This window comes from Vidua chalybeata, chromosome 3, assembly GCF_026979565.1.
Source record: "Vidua chalybeata isolate OUT-0048 chromosome 3, bVidCha1 merged haplotype, whole genome shotgun sequence".
NCBI lineage: Eukaryota > Metazoa > Chordata > Aves > Passeriformes > Viduidae > Vidua > Vidua chalybeata.
In genome coordinates, this window is record NC_071532.1 from 6,822,977 (window position 1) to 6,843,803 (window position 20,827).

General features: G+C 49.1%; 1 protein-coding gene across 4 annotated transcripts in view; it reads left to right on the plus strand.

The window, feature by feature from the left end:
- Nucleotides 1–7,507, plus strand: part of LOC128785187 (TOG array regulator of axonemal microtubules protein 2-like) — an 82,349-nt gene extending 74,842 nt beyond the window's left edge. For 3 of the 4 annotated variants that reach the window (XM_053937477.1, XM_053937480.1, XM_053937479.1), the window contains 6 exons: nt 242–345; nt 1,691–1,913; nt 3,086–3,302; nt 4,338–4,424; nt 6,362–6,811; nt 7,259–7,507. In XM_053937477.1, coding sequence (XP_053793452.1) covers nt 242–345; nt 1,691–1,913; nt 3,086–3,302; nt 4,338–4,424; nt 6,362–6,597 — 867 coding nt within the window. In that variant the 3' untranslated portion in view covers nt 6,598–6,811; nt 7,259–7,507. The remainder of the gene's footprint in view (nt 1–241; nt 346–1,690; nt 1,914–3,085; nt 3,303–4,337; nt 4,425–6,361; nt 6,812–7,258) is intronic. The other variant, XM_053937478.1, reaches the window with a different exon arrangement.
- The last annotated feature ends 13,320 nt before the right edge of the window (nt 7,508–20,827 follow it).

Genomic DNA, 20,827 nt, shown 5'->3' on the forward strand with positions numbered 1-20,827 from the left:
TCAAGATTAATGAACTTGGGCTTTTAGACTGCTGCTCAGTATGGTAGCACCCATAACCTGCCTTGCACTATAGGAAACAAAGTGTTGGCATCACTGAATCTCTGCTCTGTTTCCTTCTGTAAGTTAGGAAATGTTTCCCTAAGCTTTGATAGCAGTGATCCTGGTTCTGACTGGTGTTTGAAACAGGCAATATCCTATCTTATATTCTAAAGATTGATGGGGTTTCTCCATGTCTTTGTAGGCAATGGAAAACCAGAAGGGCGAATGCCCACCTGTCAAGGAGCCGGTGGAGAAGAGGAACGATGGCTCAAAGAAGCCCCAGGCCACATTGCCTTCTAGCAAACGGTACTGAGCACTTTTCTTAGATGTGACCAAGCACATGACAAGCTTTACATGCCTCTTCCTCAGGAAAAACTTTCTGACCGAGATGACCATTGCCAGACATTGTTTCCTTTCCCTACAAATGCTCTAGGATAAAAAATGTCTACTTCTGCATTACGCTGAACACAACTTCTCTGCAGGGCTTTCCACAAAAATGGAGAGACAAAAAGGCACCCATTGGTTGCAGCTCAGACAATCCAGTGCAGTGGCAAGGGTAGGGTTGTGGAGGCCAGGAGAGAGGGACAAGTTTCTGCTGCCTGACTTGGGAGAAGTAAATTCAACCAGGGTTTTTTCCATCTGAGTGGAGTCTTTTCCAGATGGGTGTTTTGATGAGAAGTCCCAGTCTAGAAGCAAGATGCCATTCCACAAAGATGCAGTTCTCATCCATGTGGTTTGGCCTGGCTGAATCATGGTTTTCTTACCCTCAAACAGTACCAAGTTTGAGTAGTAAGTAGCAAGGCAATTCCTGAGCAACTTTGGTCAACAGGTGTCTCAACGTGGACTTTTTGTCCTGATATTCCTGTCCTTCATATAGGTTGCTTGATGGACAGCATGATTGGTTGATTTCCTCCTGTGCTGCAATCAGCATTTAAGACAGGAATATGGTCCTTGCTGTCTCTTCATGCCCATGGCAGAGCTACTTGCTCCTCTTATAACAGAGGGGCAGTTTTTTAGCTCTGGCACGCTCAGTGGTGTCAGGAAAGTGACCACATGCCTCAGTAGCACGGCTAGCATCCTCCCGTGCTCATGGAAGAGACAGGTTGATCCAGGAGAATTGTTCCCAGTGGCTTTGTTAAGCTGTGGATCTAGTCTCTAGGGAAGCAAATTAAATGTGGCCATACTTCTGGGATGTCTGGCTTCTGTTTTTCTCTCTGTTACTGATTTTCTGGATCCTTCAGATATGCCCCTGTTCATCTGTTCAGATGCATCTGAGCTACTTTTCCAGATTGTCATGCCTGGTCATAGAGACACTTCTCCAGAGTGATGAGTCTCCTTATTATAAGACACACACGTCCCATATGAGGAGGCATTTAAACTTGGAAGTAGCGTCTCCCTTTCCCCACAAAGCAATGTGACCAGTGTGCCTTGGAAGCCACCTGAAGATAGATCAGATGCATCTCATCCTTGGTTTTCCCGAGGGAGCACTGGAACAATGTTACTTGCAGATTGTCTCCCATAATGATTGTCACAAGGTCCACGTTGTTCTTCAGAGCCTCGTGATTTTCTAGCTTGAAATCACATCATAGGAAAGCTCCTCAAGATATTTTGCTCACAATTAATGGAAGGTATTATCACCAATAGGTTCTAGTTTGGTTTTGTTTTCCAGGGTGAAGTCTACCTCTGATGGACGCCTCCTACACCGTGCAAAAGCCCAGGTCACGTTACTTCCAGCTGTGGAAGAAATGGAGCCGCTCCAGAAGCTTTACAATCTCCTGCAAGCCAAGGGGTTTCAGACACGGATGGAAGGAGTGGCACTCCTCCTAGACCTGTGCAAAAACAGCCCCCAGCTCATCTCCACTAACATTGTCGAAGTACGTATGGTATTTTCATTGTTCATTCTTTTAGCTCCTTTCCTAAGCCTGTAGAAGTAAAGGCAATTCAGTGTGTCTTGGCACTACATCCTGGCTGTTTGGGACAGGCTGGTCCCTCTTACCCAGACAAATTTAATTCAGGTCCAGGCTTCAGGACAAGTTATTTCCAAAGTCCAGCTGTATTTTTCTGGCACGTGCCTATTGATGCTGTTCATCAGATGATGACAGAATTTTCTGCTGGTGTAACTGCTTCTGTCTCCTACTCCCAGTTGGGTTAAGTGAAGGGAATCCAGGAACTGAAAGCGTGGCAATCCTTATTCAGATTAAAAATACGTTTGCAAGGGGAACAGAAGTATCAGGCTGGTTTGGTTTAAACACAGGGGTTTGTAAAGAATACTTCTGTCAACTCCATCTTGTCTTGCACAGGCACAACTCTGGCTACTGATTTCCATCCTCGCCCCTATTCCTCCTGGTAAAGACAGTGCTCACCCTTCTTGGGGAGCCTTTTTTTCTCTTTGGAAAGAAAGGGAGGAAAACAGCTAAGGACAGATCTCTGCCTTCTCCTCCCAGTAGATGCTTTTTCCCTTTTTCCAGAAAAAAAAGTGCCTGATGATGTGGCTGTCAAGGGACTGAAACTGCTCTAATGAGAGCTGTACAGCACATTACATTTCAGAAGTCCACCTGTTAGTTAGAGAAATGGTCTGGATCCTGGAAGAGTTGATCAGAGCCCTGCACTTCTCCAGACACAGGTTCTGAGACAAACAAAATAACACTTAGATCTCCTGCAGCCATAGTGTTGGCAAAATCATAATTGCTCTCAGTACTTGAGGCAACTGTATAGAAAAATGGGCATTGTAAATATCTGCTTCCATACTTGTAAAGCAAATGTAGCCTTTTGCAGTAATAAATGGAATTGATTTAATGATTTTTAGACTGAGAGAAATACCATAGCAACTATTCGGTCCCCATCCAAACCTCTTAAAAACAGAAGTAAATCTTTCAAGCATGAGGTTGCGCAACCATTCCAGTGAGTGGCCCACAGGAAAACAGTGGAATTGTGCAAGCAAGTGCTGGCCTGAGAGAAAGGATCCCTTTCGTCTCTTACACACTGAGTCCTACATCCACTCTTCAAACAAGGACATTTTAATCCAGCTTTCATGTTCTCTTCACAGATTTTTGATTATTTTGTCCTGAGAATATCTGACAGCCACAAGAAAGTGAAGCAGAAGGCGCTGGATGTGCTGGCAGAAATCATAGGCCTCCTGGAAGATGCCCTGAACCCGGTGATCATCAGTTTGGTGGAAGGAATAACAAAGAACCTGAACTCAAAGGATCCCAGGGTTCATGCTGCAGCTGTGAAAGCACTGGAAGGATCCATTGCTCATTTAGGTGAGGCTGAGCCCTTGGCACTCTCCTCAACTGTGTCTCTGTCTCTCTGACACAAGAGAGCACTGAGTGCCTTGATAGCTGCTGTTGCCTGTGGAATGCTCCAGCTGACACCCACCAGAAGCTGTGGAGGTGCAGTCTTTATGCACCAGTCCCCCAACAGGCTTGAATGTGATCAGCATTTCCCAAAAGTCCCAGGAGCCATGGGCTCTGTGCTGCTTGTCTGAAGAGCAACTCCCGGAATACAGCTTTGCTAGAATTCAGAGGCAAAGGGGTTTTGGAGTTTGCTTGGGCCCCGTTTGACTTCCCAAATGAACAACTTTGCTGTTGGCATGAAGGGTGCACTGGCCCACCAGAGTTTCTGCAAAGCAGCTACCTGGAAAGCTCTACATTATAAGCATTACCTGCCTATTTCCATCTTTCTTCTTTGTCTCCTTTTTTCAAAGGGGAAATTAAGATTCACCAAGTTCATTTCTTTATAAAAAACAGGTCTAAATCCAGCTGTCAGTGATGCCTTGTTCCACATGTTGTTTTGCCTGGGGCAAGCTGCCTCTAGCAAATAACTACATGGGCAGGGGCTGCTCTAAATTCCTTTGCCACACAGATTTATGTCAGCTAGGAAAATGCCTATAAAATGGCGTCTTGAAGAGGCAGGTCTCCAAGGGCAGTTCCCACTTTCTCCACCTCAGCTGCTCTGTGAACTCAGGAACTGCCTGATTCAGTGCCTTTCTGTGTCCCAAGTATGGGCTTCTTCCTTTTTGCTCTGGGATGCAAAACCTTTTCACTGCTTACGTGTGACTGAACTCTTCAGGTCCCTGATGTGAAATGTTTTAACAAAGCTCCTGGTACAGCAGGCTGAGCTTTGCTTTTGGAATTTAAAACCTTGTCAAGTGGGCTGGAAGGAAAGATGAAAAGGATTCAGAAATTAACAGATATTTTCATTTTTATAAAGTGGGGTTGCCCCTGTTCTTTCCCTCCTCACTGTCCTTTCTCCTGTGACCTCAGAAAAGTGAGCAGAAACATGTGTTTCACTTGTAGATAAAGTATCACTGATGAAAGAGTTCAGCTACCAATGGAGTCAACTGCGTGGCCAAGCTCTGCTGGATGTCACAGAGCGTATCACAGGTATGGCCTCCCCTTCTAAGCCAAGAGGTCTTCCCAGGGAGTATTTACAGGGAATGCCTGGGAATAGACAGTAGAGTAGCTCCTCTGAATCGGGACGTGCTGAGCTTGTCCCTCCTGCCCAATAGCCAGGGCAGGTGTATTTGGCAGGTTTCCCCTGGCTGCTGCAGAGCTGTGCAGCACCTCAGATGGGGGCAGTGCTCGGCCTCGGGGCTGAGCTCTCACAGGGGCATCTCAGAACCCACCTCCAGGAGCAGGAGGGCTAAAAATACCGCAGCTGGCTCCTCTCTTGGAGCCACAGGGACATCTGTGATCCTTTAGGGAAAATGGTGGCAAAGGCTGTTTCGGGCAATCAGTTTGTTTTGTCCTCACAGAACTCTTGCTTTTCGCTTGGAAAGTTTTGAGGCTGAACTGTGCAGAGCCTGGGGGTCACAGCTTAGGTCAAAACTCAACACACATCTCAGAGGCATGGATTTAGTGCATTGGAATAAAGTAGATCTCCAGCAATAGGGAATTTAGTTCTGCAGCTATTTTGATCTCTTTTTCAAATAAAGGAATTAACTGTCACCAGATGACACAAGGAAAAACGATGCACCACAGCTTTGGTCACAATGAAGAGACTAATTTATTTTCTCTGACTCCAATCTTTTATAGTTCTCAAAAGGTGCCAGTGGATTGGAGGGTGAACGTGCCACCTCTCCAACGACATTGGACAAACTACCTGTACATCAAATTTCTCCGCCTCTATGAAAGAATGCAAAACAATAGGTTGTTTACAGAAAGTTGTGTGGGAAAGTTCTCTACAAGAATGTAAACTCAGAAGGCTTTAGAAAACTCTTGATAATCAGGGCGACAATTAACCATAAACTAGGACTACTTTAGAAGAAGCAAATGTTCTCTCGGAGATTTAGTAGGAACAGACAGCTCTTCCCCACCTTCAATAGTCACCAATGCCTTTAATTACATTTAATGTCAAATTAATTCCCATTTTAAAAGGGTTACCGTAACCCTTTTCCTGCTTAGCAGAATTGGTTTTGGGTACTTTCAGGAGCTGTTTCAATGTTGATGACATGCAAGGAGCCTGTTGGTAGTAAATTTTTGTCTGTCTTTGATATAGTTCAGAAAATGAGCAGAGAGCTGATTTCAGAGAAAATGTGAGAAAACACTTGTGTTTTGGTTAAATTTCAGTCCCCTGTGTAGCATTTTTCTCCCTCAATGCCCCTATTTCAGTGGACATTATAAGAAAAAATGCCATTAACATTGGGAGGGGAAATGCCACTAAAATGTGACATGCCCAAATGCCAAGGCAATGGGGTCTGGGTAATTATCTAAGACATGCTGAGGTTTGAAACAGCTCCGTGTTGGAAGACACAAAAGCATTCTGGCAAAGACACCGGCAAGTCACCGATGTTTCTAATCCAGCTGTTGAGCAACAGCCATCCCTGGCGGGCTGGAGTTTTGAAGTGTGTTCTAATACTGCCCTTTGCTGTGTGCCACTCAGCAAAGGCAAGAGTCAGATTGGACTTTTGGCACTTGACATCAAATTTACAAACATGGAAATATCCCTTTGTTAGAAATCTCTCAACTGCCTCTCTAGGGTACATCTCCAAACTTTCAGTGTGGGTTTAGACAACTTGCTAATGGAAATAAAAGGTAATTTGACATTTCAGTCATTGTTCATGCAGAAAGGGATTGTGAAATGATTTAGTAACGGTACGAAGTCTGCCACAGGGACAAGGCTCTGCTTGGAGAAATTAGTCCTGAGGGGTTGGTGGTTCTGTTTCAAGGATGATCAGCTGCTTTGCCTCTTTCTGGATCAGGGGGCTCTGTGTGCTATTTCAGTGATCTGAGCCAGAGAGGCTTCCAAGAAGCAAAACTAGAGGGAGATCCTTGTCTGCATTGAGGTTGGTGGCTAAGAAGCTGTGTCTCTCTCCCGGCAGAGCTTGTGGAATGGGTTTATGCCAGGAGTCCTGAAGTCGTCCAGCGCTACGCCCTGCCCGTGCTCTGGTCCTTCCTGGAGAACAAGGCGCTGCCTGTCCGAAGCGCCAACGTCTGCACGGTGGCCACCAGGCTTGCCAATGCCCTCTATGAGGTGATGGGCACCAAGCTGATGAAGTGTGCAGCCAGCAAGCCTCCACACGTGCAGCAAAACCTCTCCAACATTTTGGGCTGGTGAAGGCAGGATATTCTCCAGAAAGCTGACCAAGTGCTGAGTTGGACACCTCCGGATTTGACTTCTTAGCTGTGCCAAAAATGACAAAACACTAAGGAAGGGTGTGCATTGGCCCCCGCTTGCTCCATCGCCCTTCCTAGTCGTGGCATGGGGGGCCTGAAGCAACTCCAGACTGAGGACAAGGTGAAGGCCAAGCATGGCTCAGCCTCAGACAGAGGTAAGGGGGGAGCTGGGCCCATCTCTGGTGGGAGGAGGGGTCTTGTGCCCACCTGGAGAACCTGTGCACATTCCCAGGGAACAGTTGTGCCCTACATGTGCCCCCTGCAATGAGCTGTGCTGCTCCCAGTGCCCCGTGGAGCTGTAGCGCTGCTCAGCTGTGAGGCAGGGAGAGGAGCAGGAGGGTGCATGTGCAGCTGAGCCATTCCTGGAAAGCACAGGGCTCTGGGCTCTCCTGGGTCAGCAGGGAAGCAAGGCTGTTCCTGTGGTAGCTCTGTGGAAGTAGGTCAGGGTTTTCCCAGTGCTCTGCTTCAATGGGCTGCCAGCAGGAGCATGTTTCCCTGTGCAACTGTTTAGAAGTTTCCAGGAAGTGTGTCCCACAAAATATGGAGCTGTAGATTAGGTTTGCATTGCGGCCTTAGTTACACTTGGTGTCTCCACTTTGCAGATAGGGCTGGCTACAGTCGTACCAAGAAGATTTCTCTGGAGACTTCTGAAGTTCCCTTATCCACAAAGTCCTTGCCTCCTGTCCATGAAGAGCTCTCTTTCCTCCAAGCGCAGGAAGAAGCTACCGACGGTCCGAAGAATGTCTCAAGAATAGGATTTATAGAATTTTTAGAAGTCTATAGAATTTTATAGAATATTTTTAGAATAGTTACAGATGTACATATGTTTTCATGGTTTTGAATAAATGTGTTTTGAGTGTATCTTTAAATTTTGATGACATCTTTTTAATTTGATATATTTTATTTTGATGTTTTAAAAAAAAATGTAATAAATTAAATGTAAATGAACCAAAAGGAGAATGTGAGACCAGGACCTGCTAGCCTAGAGGTTATGGGAGTGCAGCTCACTCGATGTGCCAGTGTCTCACTACATCCTTTCCTCACTGGGCATCTCCTCTTATTCTTTTGCCATGTTTTCTTTGTGTCATTTGTGCTGCTCTTTGCTACTTGGTATTACAATGGGGCCACCACTGACATATTTGGGGGACAATGGACCCAAAAGATCCTGTACAGTCAAAAGTTTTCTACCTAGAAGCATTCTGTGCTCACCTCACACTCACTCCTCTGCAAGTGTGGCTGTGTTCCCAGTTGGCATACACGTTTGACATCAAGATGTTTTGGGGTGCCACTGCCTCCACTGGCCTTTTGGATGGCATGGGAGTGGGTTTAGATCACTATTCTCTCCGTGCCCCTAACACTACCTAACAGCCAGTGCTGATCTCCAGCCAATTCCCACAAAGCCATTCTGCAGGATGTCAAAACCTGCTTTTCTCAAGCCCCTCATTTCTGCTGCTGCTGTCCTTCCCTCCTACAGTTCCCCAGCAGCCTTTGAGCCCAGAGGCTGCTGAGCTCTGGGGATGCTTGCTGCTCTCCAGCTCCCACACTTCCATCATCTCAGGCTCAGTGGCATTTAGGAAGTTCAGCAGAGCTCCCTGCCCTGCTGCTCTCTGCAAGGTCTCTGCCTGCCCAAGTTCCTCCAGGGCCCCCATGCCATGGCCAGGAAGGGGGGTGGAGGCAGCGGGGGCAGATGCACACCCTTCCTTCCTATCCCATTATTTCTGGCAGAGCTAAAGAGCTGAATCTGAACCTGTTCAAACTTCAGTGTAAGGGTCAGTTCCTGTCAGGGATACATTGGGCCCTTTCTCAGCAAGGCTGAAACCAAGTACCCAAGCCTTTGATTGGACTTTTCTTTCCAAAGCTGTTGTTCATCTGCCTCTTCCTGCACCTTACTGCAAACCCAGAACAAGTGCAGGTCCTGGCCCTGCTGCAAAGGCAATCGTGGGTCTGGGCTCTGGGCTGCTCTCCCCATGGCCACCTCCCCCCGTTCCCTCTGGGCACAGCCTGAAGCACAGTGTCCAGCTGAGCTCTTCCTTAGCTCAGCTCCTTCCCTAGGCCCACACCACAGGAAAAGTTCTCAGAGCTCTGCCTATAGCACATTAACTGAAAATCTACCACACAGGACTTAACTTGGTCTCCTTACCTACTACGTCCTTTTCCCTCTGAACTCAGCTCCTGTTTTTTTATTCTGTCATCATCACAACCAGTGCCATTCTTCCCATTCACCTGCTCTCTGTTGCACGTGAGGCTCACAGGAAGGAGAGCTTCTCCAGATGGTAAGCAATGCTTTTGTGAGCACTTGCATATAGGCAGCCTCCAAATATTGCCAACATCAACTCACAGTCCAGTCATGAGGACTCTGTGTGCTCTTGGAGCTCCAGACACGACCTCTGACCTGACTTCAAAACACTGGCAGGCTGAATTTTGTTTCCTGTAGAAAAGGGCCATCACTGGTGAGAAGGTGCATCCTCACCTTGAGACACCCCTTCCCCTGGGGTGGGAAAAAGAGCTGGCCCCAGATCACGTCCTCATTGCTGTGGAAAGGAAGGTGCCCACAGACCAGGTCATAGAGCAGGATGCTCAGGGACCAGATGGTGGCTGGCTGGCCACAGGAGCAGCCAAAGGGGATCCACTCTGGTGGGGCAGCCAGCCCCTGCCCCACCAAAAAGCAACTTGGCTGCAGCCGGCTGAAGGAGGATTTCCCCCTCCCTCCCTCCCTCCCTCTTCCCCCTGTGCCAGCAAATGGGGGAACCTCCGCTGCCCGGCTGGGCCCCGGCTTTGGGCTCACCTGACATCCGGGTGTAGAACGTGTCCTGGAGGATCGTGCCGCACCCGAAGTCGATGAGCTTCGCCTCGCCCTTGGCCAGGTCAACAAGGACTTTCTCGGCCTTGATGTCGCGGTGCAGGACGCCGCGGCTGGTGCAGTGCCGCACGGCCTCCAGCACCTGGCGGAACAGCCCCCGCGCCACGGGCTCCGTCAGGAACCCCCGCTCGTCCAGGAAGTCCCAGAGGTCCTGACAGCGCTGCGGACGCTCCGTGACCAGCGCGAAGCCGTCGGGCAGCTCGAACCAGTCCAGGAGCCGCACGACGCCGCGGAAGCCAGGGCACGACACCATCCACAGCAGCGCCAGCTCCAGGGGCACCAGGGCGCCGTTGTGCTGCGGGGGGACCGCGATGCCCTCAGCGGGGCCGATGCTGCGCCGCGCCTTCGCCACCCCCTGCCCGGCCCCGCCGCCGCTCGCCATTGCCCGGCCCGGGACGCTGCGCGGGCCCCGCTCACTCCACGCCCGCCCGCTCCCCTCGCAGCGTCCCGGCTGCCACCCTGCCGGGCCTCGCCTTAGCCCTGCCCGGCACGCCCCGCCGGCTGCTCCCGCTGGCCCCGCTCACTCACCAGCCGTACCCACTCCGAGATGCGATCCCGGGACACTCACTTGATGGCCACCTGCAAGCCAAGACAAGCGGCGGGCTGAGCTCACCGCCCGCCGCCCACCGTCTCCCGCTGCCCTCCGTCTCTTACTGGGGCGCCGTCAGCGAGCTGGGTCCCGGAGTAAATGCTGCCGCAGCCGCCGCTGCCCAGCACCGGGCCCTCCTGGTAGGGCTGCTGCAGGGGAGGCTTCTCCGCCTGTACGGGCAGCACTGCGCTCTCGCCATTCTGCCCGGGGCACCCGAACGCCGCGGGCGCTGCTGCTTGCCGAGCCGCCCCGGACTCCGGCGGCTCAGGGCCGGCGGCCGAGCTGACCAGCGGCTTAGCTCGGACCAGGGAAGCTCCTGGGGGAACTCCCGGGGACTGGGCGGGAGCCGGGCGGCAGTGGGGCGGCTCCGGAGGGGCAGAGCCGCGGGAGGGGCTTCGTTCGGGGCTGGGACCGGGACAGAGCCCGCGCCAGGTGGAGCCAGAGGACGGTGCTGCCCCACCACAACCAGGGTGAGGAACTCTTCCAGAGACTCTTGCAGAGGCGCCACAGCCAGTCCGGAGGGAGGCGAGACCGTGGCAGGCCGAGCATGGCCGGGCAGGGGGCCAGCCCACCCACGGGCACCTTGCGGGACGCGGCATGAGCTGGGCTTGGGAAAGGCGGAACACGGACGGAATGGGACGAGATGGGACGGGACGGGAGTAGAAGGAATGTTAGACCGTGAAGGGGACAGAGAGCGAGCAGAAAGTTGAGTGGAAAACTGATCGAGAGAAGCGCTGCTGCTGCTGCTGCTGCTGCTAAGCCGCCGGAGCTGGCAGCCGTTCGTCCATTGCCTCCGCGAACCCAATGGAGGAGCCACCGCACGCCCCGTGGAATGAATGAAAGAAACCAATAAATAAAAACCCAAAGTAATTCCTATTAGAGAAGTAACCAATCAGTGTAGCAATAAAGAAGTGTTGGCTTGTGGCTTCTTTCTTCTTTGGGTGAGACAAAGAATTTCATGGGGAAGAATTGCCTCTTCTGACAGTTTTGCGAGAGTGGACAGGAGTGGAGCATTTAATTTTCAAGTAGAAAAGGGAAATCATGTCAGTAATGTAATGTCTTTTCATCCTCTGTTGAGACAGTTGCAGGCTGACAAAAGACATGGTCTGCAATGTGGAACTTGGTGCCAAGTTTCTTTTTCTGCCAGAGGATGAGGAGGGGAAGTATCCCAGAATCATGGAGTCATGGCTCGGTATGTCTTGGAAGGGACCTGAAAAATCACATCATTGCAACGCCCCTGCTGTGGCTGGGGACCCCTTGCACTAGACTGGCTTGTCTAGAGCTCCATGCAGCCTGGCCTTGAACACTGTCAGGGATGGGACATCTACACCTTCTCTGGGCAGCCTGTTCCAGGAGAGTCTTTTTTTCTGAATCCCTCATCTAAACCTACTCTCTTTCCATTTGGATCCATTCTCCCTTGTCCTGTCCCTGCCTGCCTTTGTACAAAGTCCCTGCCCAGCTTTTCTTGTAGGTTGCCCTCAGGTACTGGAAGGCCGCAGTTCGGATGAGCCTAAGTCTAAGTCTCTTTTCCAGGCTGAAGAAGCCCAGCTGTGTCAGCCTTTCCTTGCAGGAGAGGTGCTCCAGACCTTGCATCATCTCGGTGTCCCTCCTCAGCACCTGCTCCAGCGTGTCCATATCCTTGTTGTCTGTGCTGGGAAGCCCAGCAGAGCCAGACATGGCACTACAGGTGCAGTGTCAGCAGCGTGGAGGAGACACAGCCCTGACTGTGGCTCCCGGAGCCAGCAATTGGCAATTGGCCACCCGTATTGCAGAGACCTGGGGCCTTTCTGCCTGCCCTTCTCCCCAGGGCACCTTTCTATAGGCTACCCCAGACCGAGTCCCACAGGGTAACCCTCAGTTAGCTCGTCAATGGGTGCCTGAATAGCGTAATTAAAATCCCCACCAGGAAGACGGAAGGACTCTTGAGCTGCTGGAATCTGAGCGGGTTTACTGAGGATTGATCGGAGTAGGGAGGCAGAAATAGGAGCAGGGAGACAACCACACTCAGGGAAAGCAGACTCTGAAAAGCCACGGGGAAGGAGGGGCCAGAGTATATAACTGGGGAGGGATGGAGTGACGAGGGTACAAATGATCCAGTGGGAAGAGGGTGTAAGGGATGGGGTAGCATAAACTGGGCCAATGAGGGAAAAGGGAAGGAGTCGTTTACAGAGGGAACCATTAGAAACAACAAGAACAGAGAACTTTCCAGAACTTGAGGAGATGACAATCACAAACTGACAGGTGATGGGCATGTGCTCATTTGCATTGGGGGGCAGAGGACTCTGGCGAAATGCCTTATGCTAAATGACTGCAGTTTCCCATGGCATTCCCACACTGTCCTCCCCGTGGGCACATCCCACACCTTTCCCTGCTGCTCACTTCTCCGATCACTTGGGGGAAGTGCACCCTGTGCCACCCCTCAGTACCGCCCCTCGCTGCTGCCCCAGGGGATACCCAGTGCCATCTTGAGGGCCCCAGGCCTCAGCCTCACCATGCTCACCCAAAGGCCGTGAAAAGCAGACAAAAACACACACCCAGAAAGTGCCCTGTGATACCAAGGTCAGTCTTTTGTCTACAGTATGGGTTTGTTTTCAGAGTCTGAATGAGATTATAAAATCACCAGGAGAAAAGAGCATGAACAAGTTCTGCTTTGGCAGTATCTCAAGGCTTTGAGGGAGAGAGTTTGTGATGCTTACTCACTCACAGACATGCACAGAAAGAGTTGAAATGGTAAAAATAGTCAAAACTACTTAGAAATTGGAAGGAAAAACTGAGGCACTGACAGCTAGCACCTCAGAAACATGTGGCTTTTCCTCCTATCATCTATGTGAGAGCTTCCTGAACAGGAGCAATTCTTCCAATTGCATCAGTGTGGCCATGGCAAGAAAGGGAAGCGAGCAGATGGATTTAGTTTCTCCTGCCACCCCCTGAAATCTCAGTTCTCATTTGTGTGCGCTCCGGATTCTGTGTCAGGGGCCTGTGGCTGCGAGTGGGCGGCCGCCACCTAAAATTCCGAACGGCACAGGATGTTTCCCAGACCCAACCTGCCACCATGTCCAATACAGGCTGCCCTGACTCTTCCAAGTGCCTCCTGCAAACTGACATCAGGAACCTGGGCTGGTGAGTTTTATTTCACAGGGAAAAGGGCCGGCGTTCGCATTCAGGAGCCTGTATCCCTGAGTCGGCAGCACCCTCCTGAAATTCTGAACAGCGCAGGATGTCTCCCAGAACAAACCTGCCACCACATCCAGCTTGGGCTGACCCTGACAGTCCCAAGGGGCTCCTGCAAACTGACATCAGGAACCTGGGGTAGTGAGTTTTGTTTCACAAGGAAAAGGGCCAGCGTTCATGTTCAGGGACCTGTGGCTCTGACTGGGCTGCCACCATCTAAAATTCCGAACGGTGCAGGATGTCTCACTGACCCAACCACCCATCTCCTTCAATTCAGGCTCCCTCGAAAGTCTCAAGGCCTCCTGCAAACTGACATCAGGAACCTGGGCTGGTGATTTTTGTTTCACAGGAAAAAGGGCCAGCGTTCATGTTCAGAGGGCAGAGGCCCTGAGTGGGCGGCCACCTCTTGAAATTCTGAACGGCACAGTATGTCTCCTTTTTATTCCCCCTCTCTCCCTCTGTCTTCCATCCCTCTTCCTCCCTCCTGGTCTCTCTTTCTCTTTCTCTTTCTCTCCTCCCTTCCCTTCCCTTCCCTTCCCTTCCCTTCCCTTCCCCCTTCCCTTCCCTTCCCTTCCCTTCCCTTCCCTTCCCTTCCCTTCCCTTCCCTTCCCTTCCCTTCCCTTCCCTTCCCTTCCCTTCCCTTCCCTTCCCTTCCCTTCCCTTCCCTTCCCTTCCCTTCCCTTCCCTTCCCTTCCCTTCCCTTCCCTTCCCACTTTCCTCCATAGCCCGACCTCTCTCCCCACCCTTTCTCATTCCCTGCTCTCCCTCCTTTCTTCCCTTCCCCCCTCTCCTTCTTTCCCCCGCAGCCGCGGGGCTCGGGGCACCGGAGAATAAAGCCCAGGGGGCCGGAGCCCTGCGCCCCTCGGCCCTTGCAGGAATCCCCGCACGGGGCCAGAGGCTCTCGGCGGATCCCCCCGTGCCGGTCAAACACCGCCCGACGCTGCCGGACCTGCGGCTTTCCCAACATCGCGCTGAGTGGCCCCCGCTCTGTGACGTGCCGTGCTGTGCCGAGCCGTGCCGAGCCGTGCCGCCGCGTCCCCACCGTCTCTGCCACTCCCTCTTTCTGCCCCTCGCCTGTCACAGCGACGCTGGGGAGGAACTTCGACCCTTCTGGGGGCTGCCCCCCCCTTTCTTGTTCTAGTAGAGTCCCTTTCAGGGGGGATGTACATGTGGAATGGGATTGAAGGAATTGCTGCGCTGCTGTCCAGGGCAGTTTGACTCATTCTGTACCTTCTTTGGGGGTGAGGAAAAGGGGGTGAAGACTCGGGGCTCTGATGTCATTTGGGGCACCCCAAGGTCCCTAGGAGGGGGAGCCACACTGCGGTGGAGGAGCAGGTGGGTGGTGAATGAGGGGGTGTCATGCTGGCTGAGTCCCCAGAGGGACCCAAAGCTGCCACAAAACTCACAGGGACGGGTGTGTGTAGAATACTAAAACCTGTCAAGTGTTTTGTTTTTATAGGTATTGGTAAAGAATAGGAATTTGTCTCTAAAGTCATTTGGAAAGAAACCCTCTCTCTATCCACTCATTTGTATACAGGAATGTAGGAAACTGACTAGAGGTGGGTAGTAGTTTTGAAAATAATGCCATAACGTTTTTATCTAGGAATGAACCAAGCAAGTGCCCTGAAACGATAAGAACTGCTGCAGGGGCTGAAGGGAGTAGAAAGGGTTCTCTTGCACCTTTTGCCTCTGTTCTCTGCCAGTCCCCAAACCGTGTCGTGGTCCCAGAAGAGGTGTTTGTCATCCAGACTGCCAAAATGAAGACCTGTAAAATCCTAGCTCTGCCTTGTGTTTAATGCATTTTTACTTCATATTTATGTCATCACAGAAAGCAAGGAAAGAAGAAATGTGACTGGTACCCACTATTGCTGTGTGAAGGCTTTTTTTTAAAGGCTGGTGTACTTATGTTCTCTTTTTCCACTCCAAGCTTGACTTTTCCTCTGCTTTTTTGATGTCTGCTGCATTGGGTGTCCTAAGGAGGGCTGGGTTCCCCATCGGGGGTCTAAGGAGTTGGTGCTGATTTTGCTTTTTCTGAAGTTGTATCAGGGTGTGCTACCAAAATGACTATTTTCTCCACTGGAAAGCTTTCCCTCAATGACCGTCAATGCATGTATGTGTTTTAATCCTGTAAGCAGATGGACTAAGAAAAGCCGGAGTAAATTTCTGTCCAGTCTATGTCTGTGAGAGGTGGACTGTGTGCTAGAGAGGGAGAGGTGCTGTTGGAGAGTGGAAACAGCCCCAGGTGTGAGCTGTGAGGACGATGAGGGGGGTGGCTCCTGCCGGGGGCTGTTTTAGGGGGTTTGCCTGAGCTCACTTTTGCATGGAGCTGCTGGAGGAGAGGGGTTTATGGGGGGCTTCTCGGGGCTGTCTCATGGAAGGACAATGAGAGCTTCTGACAGGGTCTGGGGGGGCACCTGGATGCACTTGGATATGTGGAGCATTGCTTAAAGGAGGTGCCGAGGGACAAACCTTTGTGCCAGGAACCAGCAGCCCAAAAGGTTAGCCTGAGTGGACTTGTAGCAGGGACTTTTCTCTTTTCCCTTTCAAATTTCATCTTGCCAATTGCTCCCCAGTGCCCCCAGGAAAAAAAAATGGGTATTATGAGGACAAATGAAATTCAAATTGAGGGAAGCAAGTTCTCTTCCATTATTGTCTGTATTTGAACTGGTTTAAAGGGTATTGATTGAAGGAAAACCTGCCTTTTCCATGGTGATAGGGGTATCAAAGGGGTGTCAGGCAATCCCTGTGTTCTATTTTAAATGGAAAGGGAAAATATTGTTGTCATATTATGGGGTTGATTTGAGAGTAGCCACCCCTCCCCCCATTTTCGTCATCCTAATGTTTAAATTGAGGGGACAGCCCTGTTGTCCCTCCTTTTAAAGGGTTTGAATAGAGGTTAAAATCCCCCTTTTACCATAATTTGAGGAAAACCTCTTCTTTTCTGCTGTTTTAGGGGATGAAATTGTAAGGGAGAACACATTTATTTGCCCTTGTGTTGGTTGAAGTGAGGTGAGCACCCCCTGTGGCGTCAGTTTCGGGGGTTCAATTGAAGGAAGCTCCAGCTCTCGCAGCGTTTGAAGGGTTGAAATCGGGGTGTGCCGCTGCATTTGAGGGCGCTTCGTCTGCCCCTGGCCCGGCACCAAAGGTTCTGGCGCGGGAGCTGCTGGCATTGCCTGGGGAGCTGCTGAGCTGGAAGGGGAATTGGCGCGGCGGTGCTGCCGCGGGACTGCCGGAGCCGCGCCGGTGCGAGCCGTGCGGAGCCGAGGGGAGCTTTGCCGGGCCGGCGGGCGGGGGACGCGGCGCGGGCGCTGCGCTGGTCCCGGCCGCTCCGGCCGCTCCGGCCGCGGGGCTCGGGCGCCGCCGGGGCCCCCTGGGCCCGGTACTGGCCCCGCCGGGCAGGGGGAGCGGGCGGGGGTCTCCCGGCGCGGCGCCGCCCCTGCCTGCCGGAGGAGCAGCTTTCCTGCCGGGAGCGCGGGGCCGCCCCCGGGCCCCGAGTGCCGCCGCTCCCGTGGCCTCCCCGGTGCCCCCCCGCACCGCGGAGCAGCGCCAGCCCGGGGGTGAGTCCCGGCAAGGGGCGCTGGGGGACACCTGTGGCTTGTCAGCTTCGGAGCGTGCTTGCCAAAGTCACTGAAAGGAGGAGGGAAAAACCCAGCCCCGACCGCGCAGGCTTTTTGTCTGTAGGCTTCGTTCGTGTTGCTCTGTAAGCGAGCCACAGCTTTGAATAATACCGTGGGCGCCTTTTGGAAACTGCTCGATGCATTTCGCACTCTGTCGTGAGACCTCCGAGTCTGCCTTTTTTCATTGCTGGGTCCATCCAACGGCAGGGGCGAAGGTAATTGCCGACGGGGTGTGGCGAGAGTCTTTTTGGCATGAAAAAAGTGGCGGTTTGGTATTTTGTATCGGAGTAAAGTATAATAGTTTTAGAAGAAGAAGTTACAGTTTTGGCCAAACTCTGCGCTTTGGCTAACACATGAGACATTAGGTAAAATAAGTAAAAAAAGGATTTTTTCTGTTGTCGTTTGTGTTCAGTATAGTTGAGAGAGAATTTGGGTGAGGATGATAGAGGATATCCTATTATAGTATCATTTTAGGACGTTTTCTTATATTGTCGGCTTAATGCTCAAATTAATATATTTTAATTGTATGTATACATTTATATATACATACAGGTAAATATACTTAGTGGCAGTGCTATTTAATAAATAGTGGCATTTAGATGTAGTTTTTATTCATTTTTTGGTGGTATATAGTGTCTTGTCTATTTCTGGAGCAGGAAGCACACAGATGGGTCAAGATGTGCTATAGACTATTTTAAATGTGAACAAAGAGCCTGATCCTTGAAGTCACATTTGCAAAATAAGCTGAGATCAGTAGATGTCTCTGTATCACCCTTTGTTTTCATTGCAATGTTCCCGCATAGCAAGAATGTGAAGGAAGGGTGAAAGGACTGGAAGTCGGTGTCGCTGGCTTTCCAATTAAAGCTCAGCACTGCAGCCTGACAATGTCCCATTCTGGGCACTGAGTCAGCCTTCAGGCTAAGACATGGCTTTAACCTACCTCTACTTCCAGTTCAGCCTGCCATGCAGCACACTAGCTGTCATATTACTGAGAAAAGAGCTTAAAATATAATGTAGCAGTTCTTTCATGGTCTTTGACTAATTAATTGCCATAGTGCTTCTGGGCCAAATTCAGAATAACCTAATGTAGTGTCAAGAAAAGCAAACACTTAACCAAGATGCATTATTTCCTCAAATAAAGCTTGTCTCTTGCAAATCCTTGCAACTATTAACATGACACAAAAGTCTTCCTTTCACTTATTTCCTCTGTGTTAATGAAACCCATCTAATAATCTGGACCTGGGATTGAAGACTCCAGATATAATTTCAAGATGGAAAAACTAATTGTATTTTGTCATATGCTGCAAAACAGCATATAACTAAAAATATTGAGGATGGATGAAGGCAAGTACTTTAAACCTAACACTCAAATTGGTTTCAAGCACAGAAAGTTGTTAGTTGTAAGCCAAACCATGCTGGCCTCTGAGAAAGGACCTTCCTCTTCTACTCCTCCGTGAAGTGTTTCAAATATTTAGTAAAAATATTATTTTTTTGGAGTAAAATGCACTATTGTGCAGGGACAACCATTCTTTCAGAAATGCAACCGACATTCACAGAATGCCAATGTGTTTCTAAAACCCTTGTAATTCAGTTTTTTGACACACCATTAGCTTTGTAATGAGAAAGCAAGCATGGTCTCACAGTAATCACAAATTCTATATGACAGCGTCTATCTATAGATATAATTAATTGAAGGTGCCCTAGTATACTGAAGTTTACAGCACTATCCAGGCTTTAATATCTAAAAAAGAAAGCTTTGGGTAAAACTTACATGACCTTAAAGGATCAAGCCTTTATTGCAACATTTACAATGTCTGCTGTATCAGGTTATGTAAGGGATTTCATGGAGGTTATTTGCCCGTATAAAGGCCCAAAGATTGGATTCCTAAGCATCTGTGATATGCTTACAATCAACTGCCAAAATAATGATTTAATTTTACAGCAAATTAGTATTACATAGCCAAGTACAATTATGTAGCCATCTGGGCCTTTGTAAATTCCTTACTCTTGTAGGAGCAGTCTTACTTGCTTCTTGACAGGCATGTTGTTCTGACACTGAACTGCTAGGGAAATAACCAGCTGTCCCCATATAGTCTTCTACTGTTCTCCATAAACTTTCAAGGAAGGAGGTGTATAATGAGATATCTTAAAACAATCCTCATCTGCTTTGAGCTGGTTTATCACTTAGTCAAAAGGAGTTACCAGTAGTGTTCTTAAAGTGGTTTACATTTCCTAGGTTCCAATCAGCTGGCACATGAAACAAACCATTGACAGAAGTTCTGATCTAGGCATCCATTTTTTTGAGTAAATGAATACTGCTTATAGTTTATCTGGATTTTTTTTGTAAACACAGCCAGTCTTTATATTTGCTTCCCTTAAATTTAAGACTTTAAAGGCCCCTGTGATAAAAGCTTTCTCCTCCACTGTTTTCATAAACAGCCACAGAAATAAACTGTTGAGCCATTCTGTAAAGGTTCGGTTCATAATTACTATATAGCTATTGATTAAAAAAAGAAAAATATTAAAGCCCTTCAAGTCTTCTCAACCACTTTAAACGTTCACTTTTAAAACTAAGTTGCTGCTTTAAGCCCCACAATAGCTCAGCATTTGCATCCATTTCTTGACAGCAATGTGTGTTAATCTACTTCTGGTTTGTTCATATACACAAGAATCAGCTCTTACACTTGCAGCCTAGAATTCCCCAGAGTCTTTTTCATTCATTAGTTTTGAGTGAACATAAATCAACTGGTCCTTCTTAATATTAATGAATCTGCAGTCTGAAGTGTTATAATCCTCTTCTGCTCTAGCAAGGAAATTGGTGTCTGGGGAAAAAAAAATGCAACAAAAGAATGGGGTAGATGCATTCAAATACATACAAACTTTAACAGAAATATAAATACACGTGACCTTGTAGTAAAACTATTACTACATATAAAAGTAGGTTATCTTGAAACAGTTAAAGTCTTCAAGAATTTGTGCTGTGCATTTTTCTATTTTCCAGTAGCCAAAATAACAGCTTTAGAAGCATTTGCAGCACTGAAAGCTAGATTCCCTCTGTACACTTTTCACTTAATGAAAAATGTCTCTTTAAAAAACCCATTTTTTGGTAAAACTGCATGTGACATTCTACATAGCCAGTTGACAAAAAAAAAAAAATATGACAGAGCTAAACAAGCAAAGTAGTTTTCCCTTCACCCCCACCATTATTTTTAAAACTATTTTGTCCTCAAAGTCAAAGCAAATTTACTTACAGACACAGTCATCATCAGTACACAGCTTCTTCCTGGTAAGCTTCTCCATAAAAATTCCAGTTATGAGAAGACACATTAATCCGAGACACAAAAGTAAAATCATCAAATAAACACTTTTTGTCACTTTTCTTTGCTGCAGCAGTTGCTGAGTGTATGCCAGGTCCAGCAATCCCCATCTTTTATGGAAGAGGCAGACACCTGGACAAACACACCAGGCTAATAGGAAGGGGCTGGGGCAACATTCCATCTCACCAGAGGAGCTGTAGGCAGGAGGAAAACCTCAGGGCCGACTCATAAAGCTGAATCTCCTCCCAAAGCCATTCTGTATTAATGTTTTAATTAGCAACTGTATTATTTAAACACTCTAAGCCCTCCTAGAACTGTCCACAGTCTAAATCATACTTCAAGCAAAGTCTGAGAATGAAAATTAAGTCAGACCCTGGTAAGAAGCAAATGAAATTACATCCTTCTTAATCCTTCTGTCCTTAATTTTCACAAATGCTCGCTGACAAGCACAATCTTCCATGGACCAAAAACCCTCAGTGGCAGAGATTCCCCTGTTCCTGTCTACAAAAAGGACCTACTGGGACAATAGCAGATGGATGCAATGTAACAAATTATTAGGGAGCTGCAAGGCAGTAAAGACTTTTCAAGTGATGAATTAAAATTTAAAATCTAAGAAT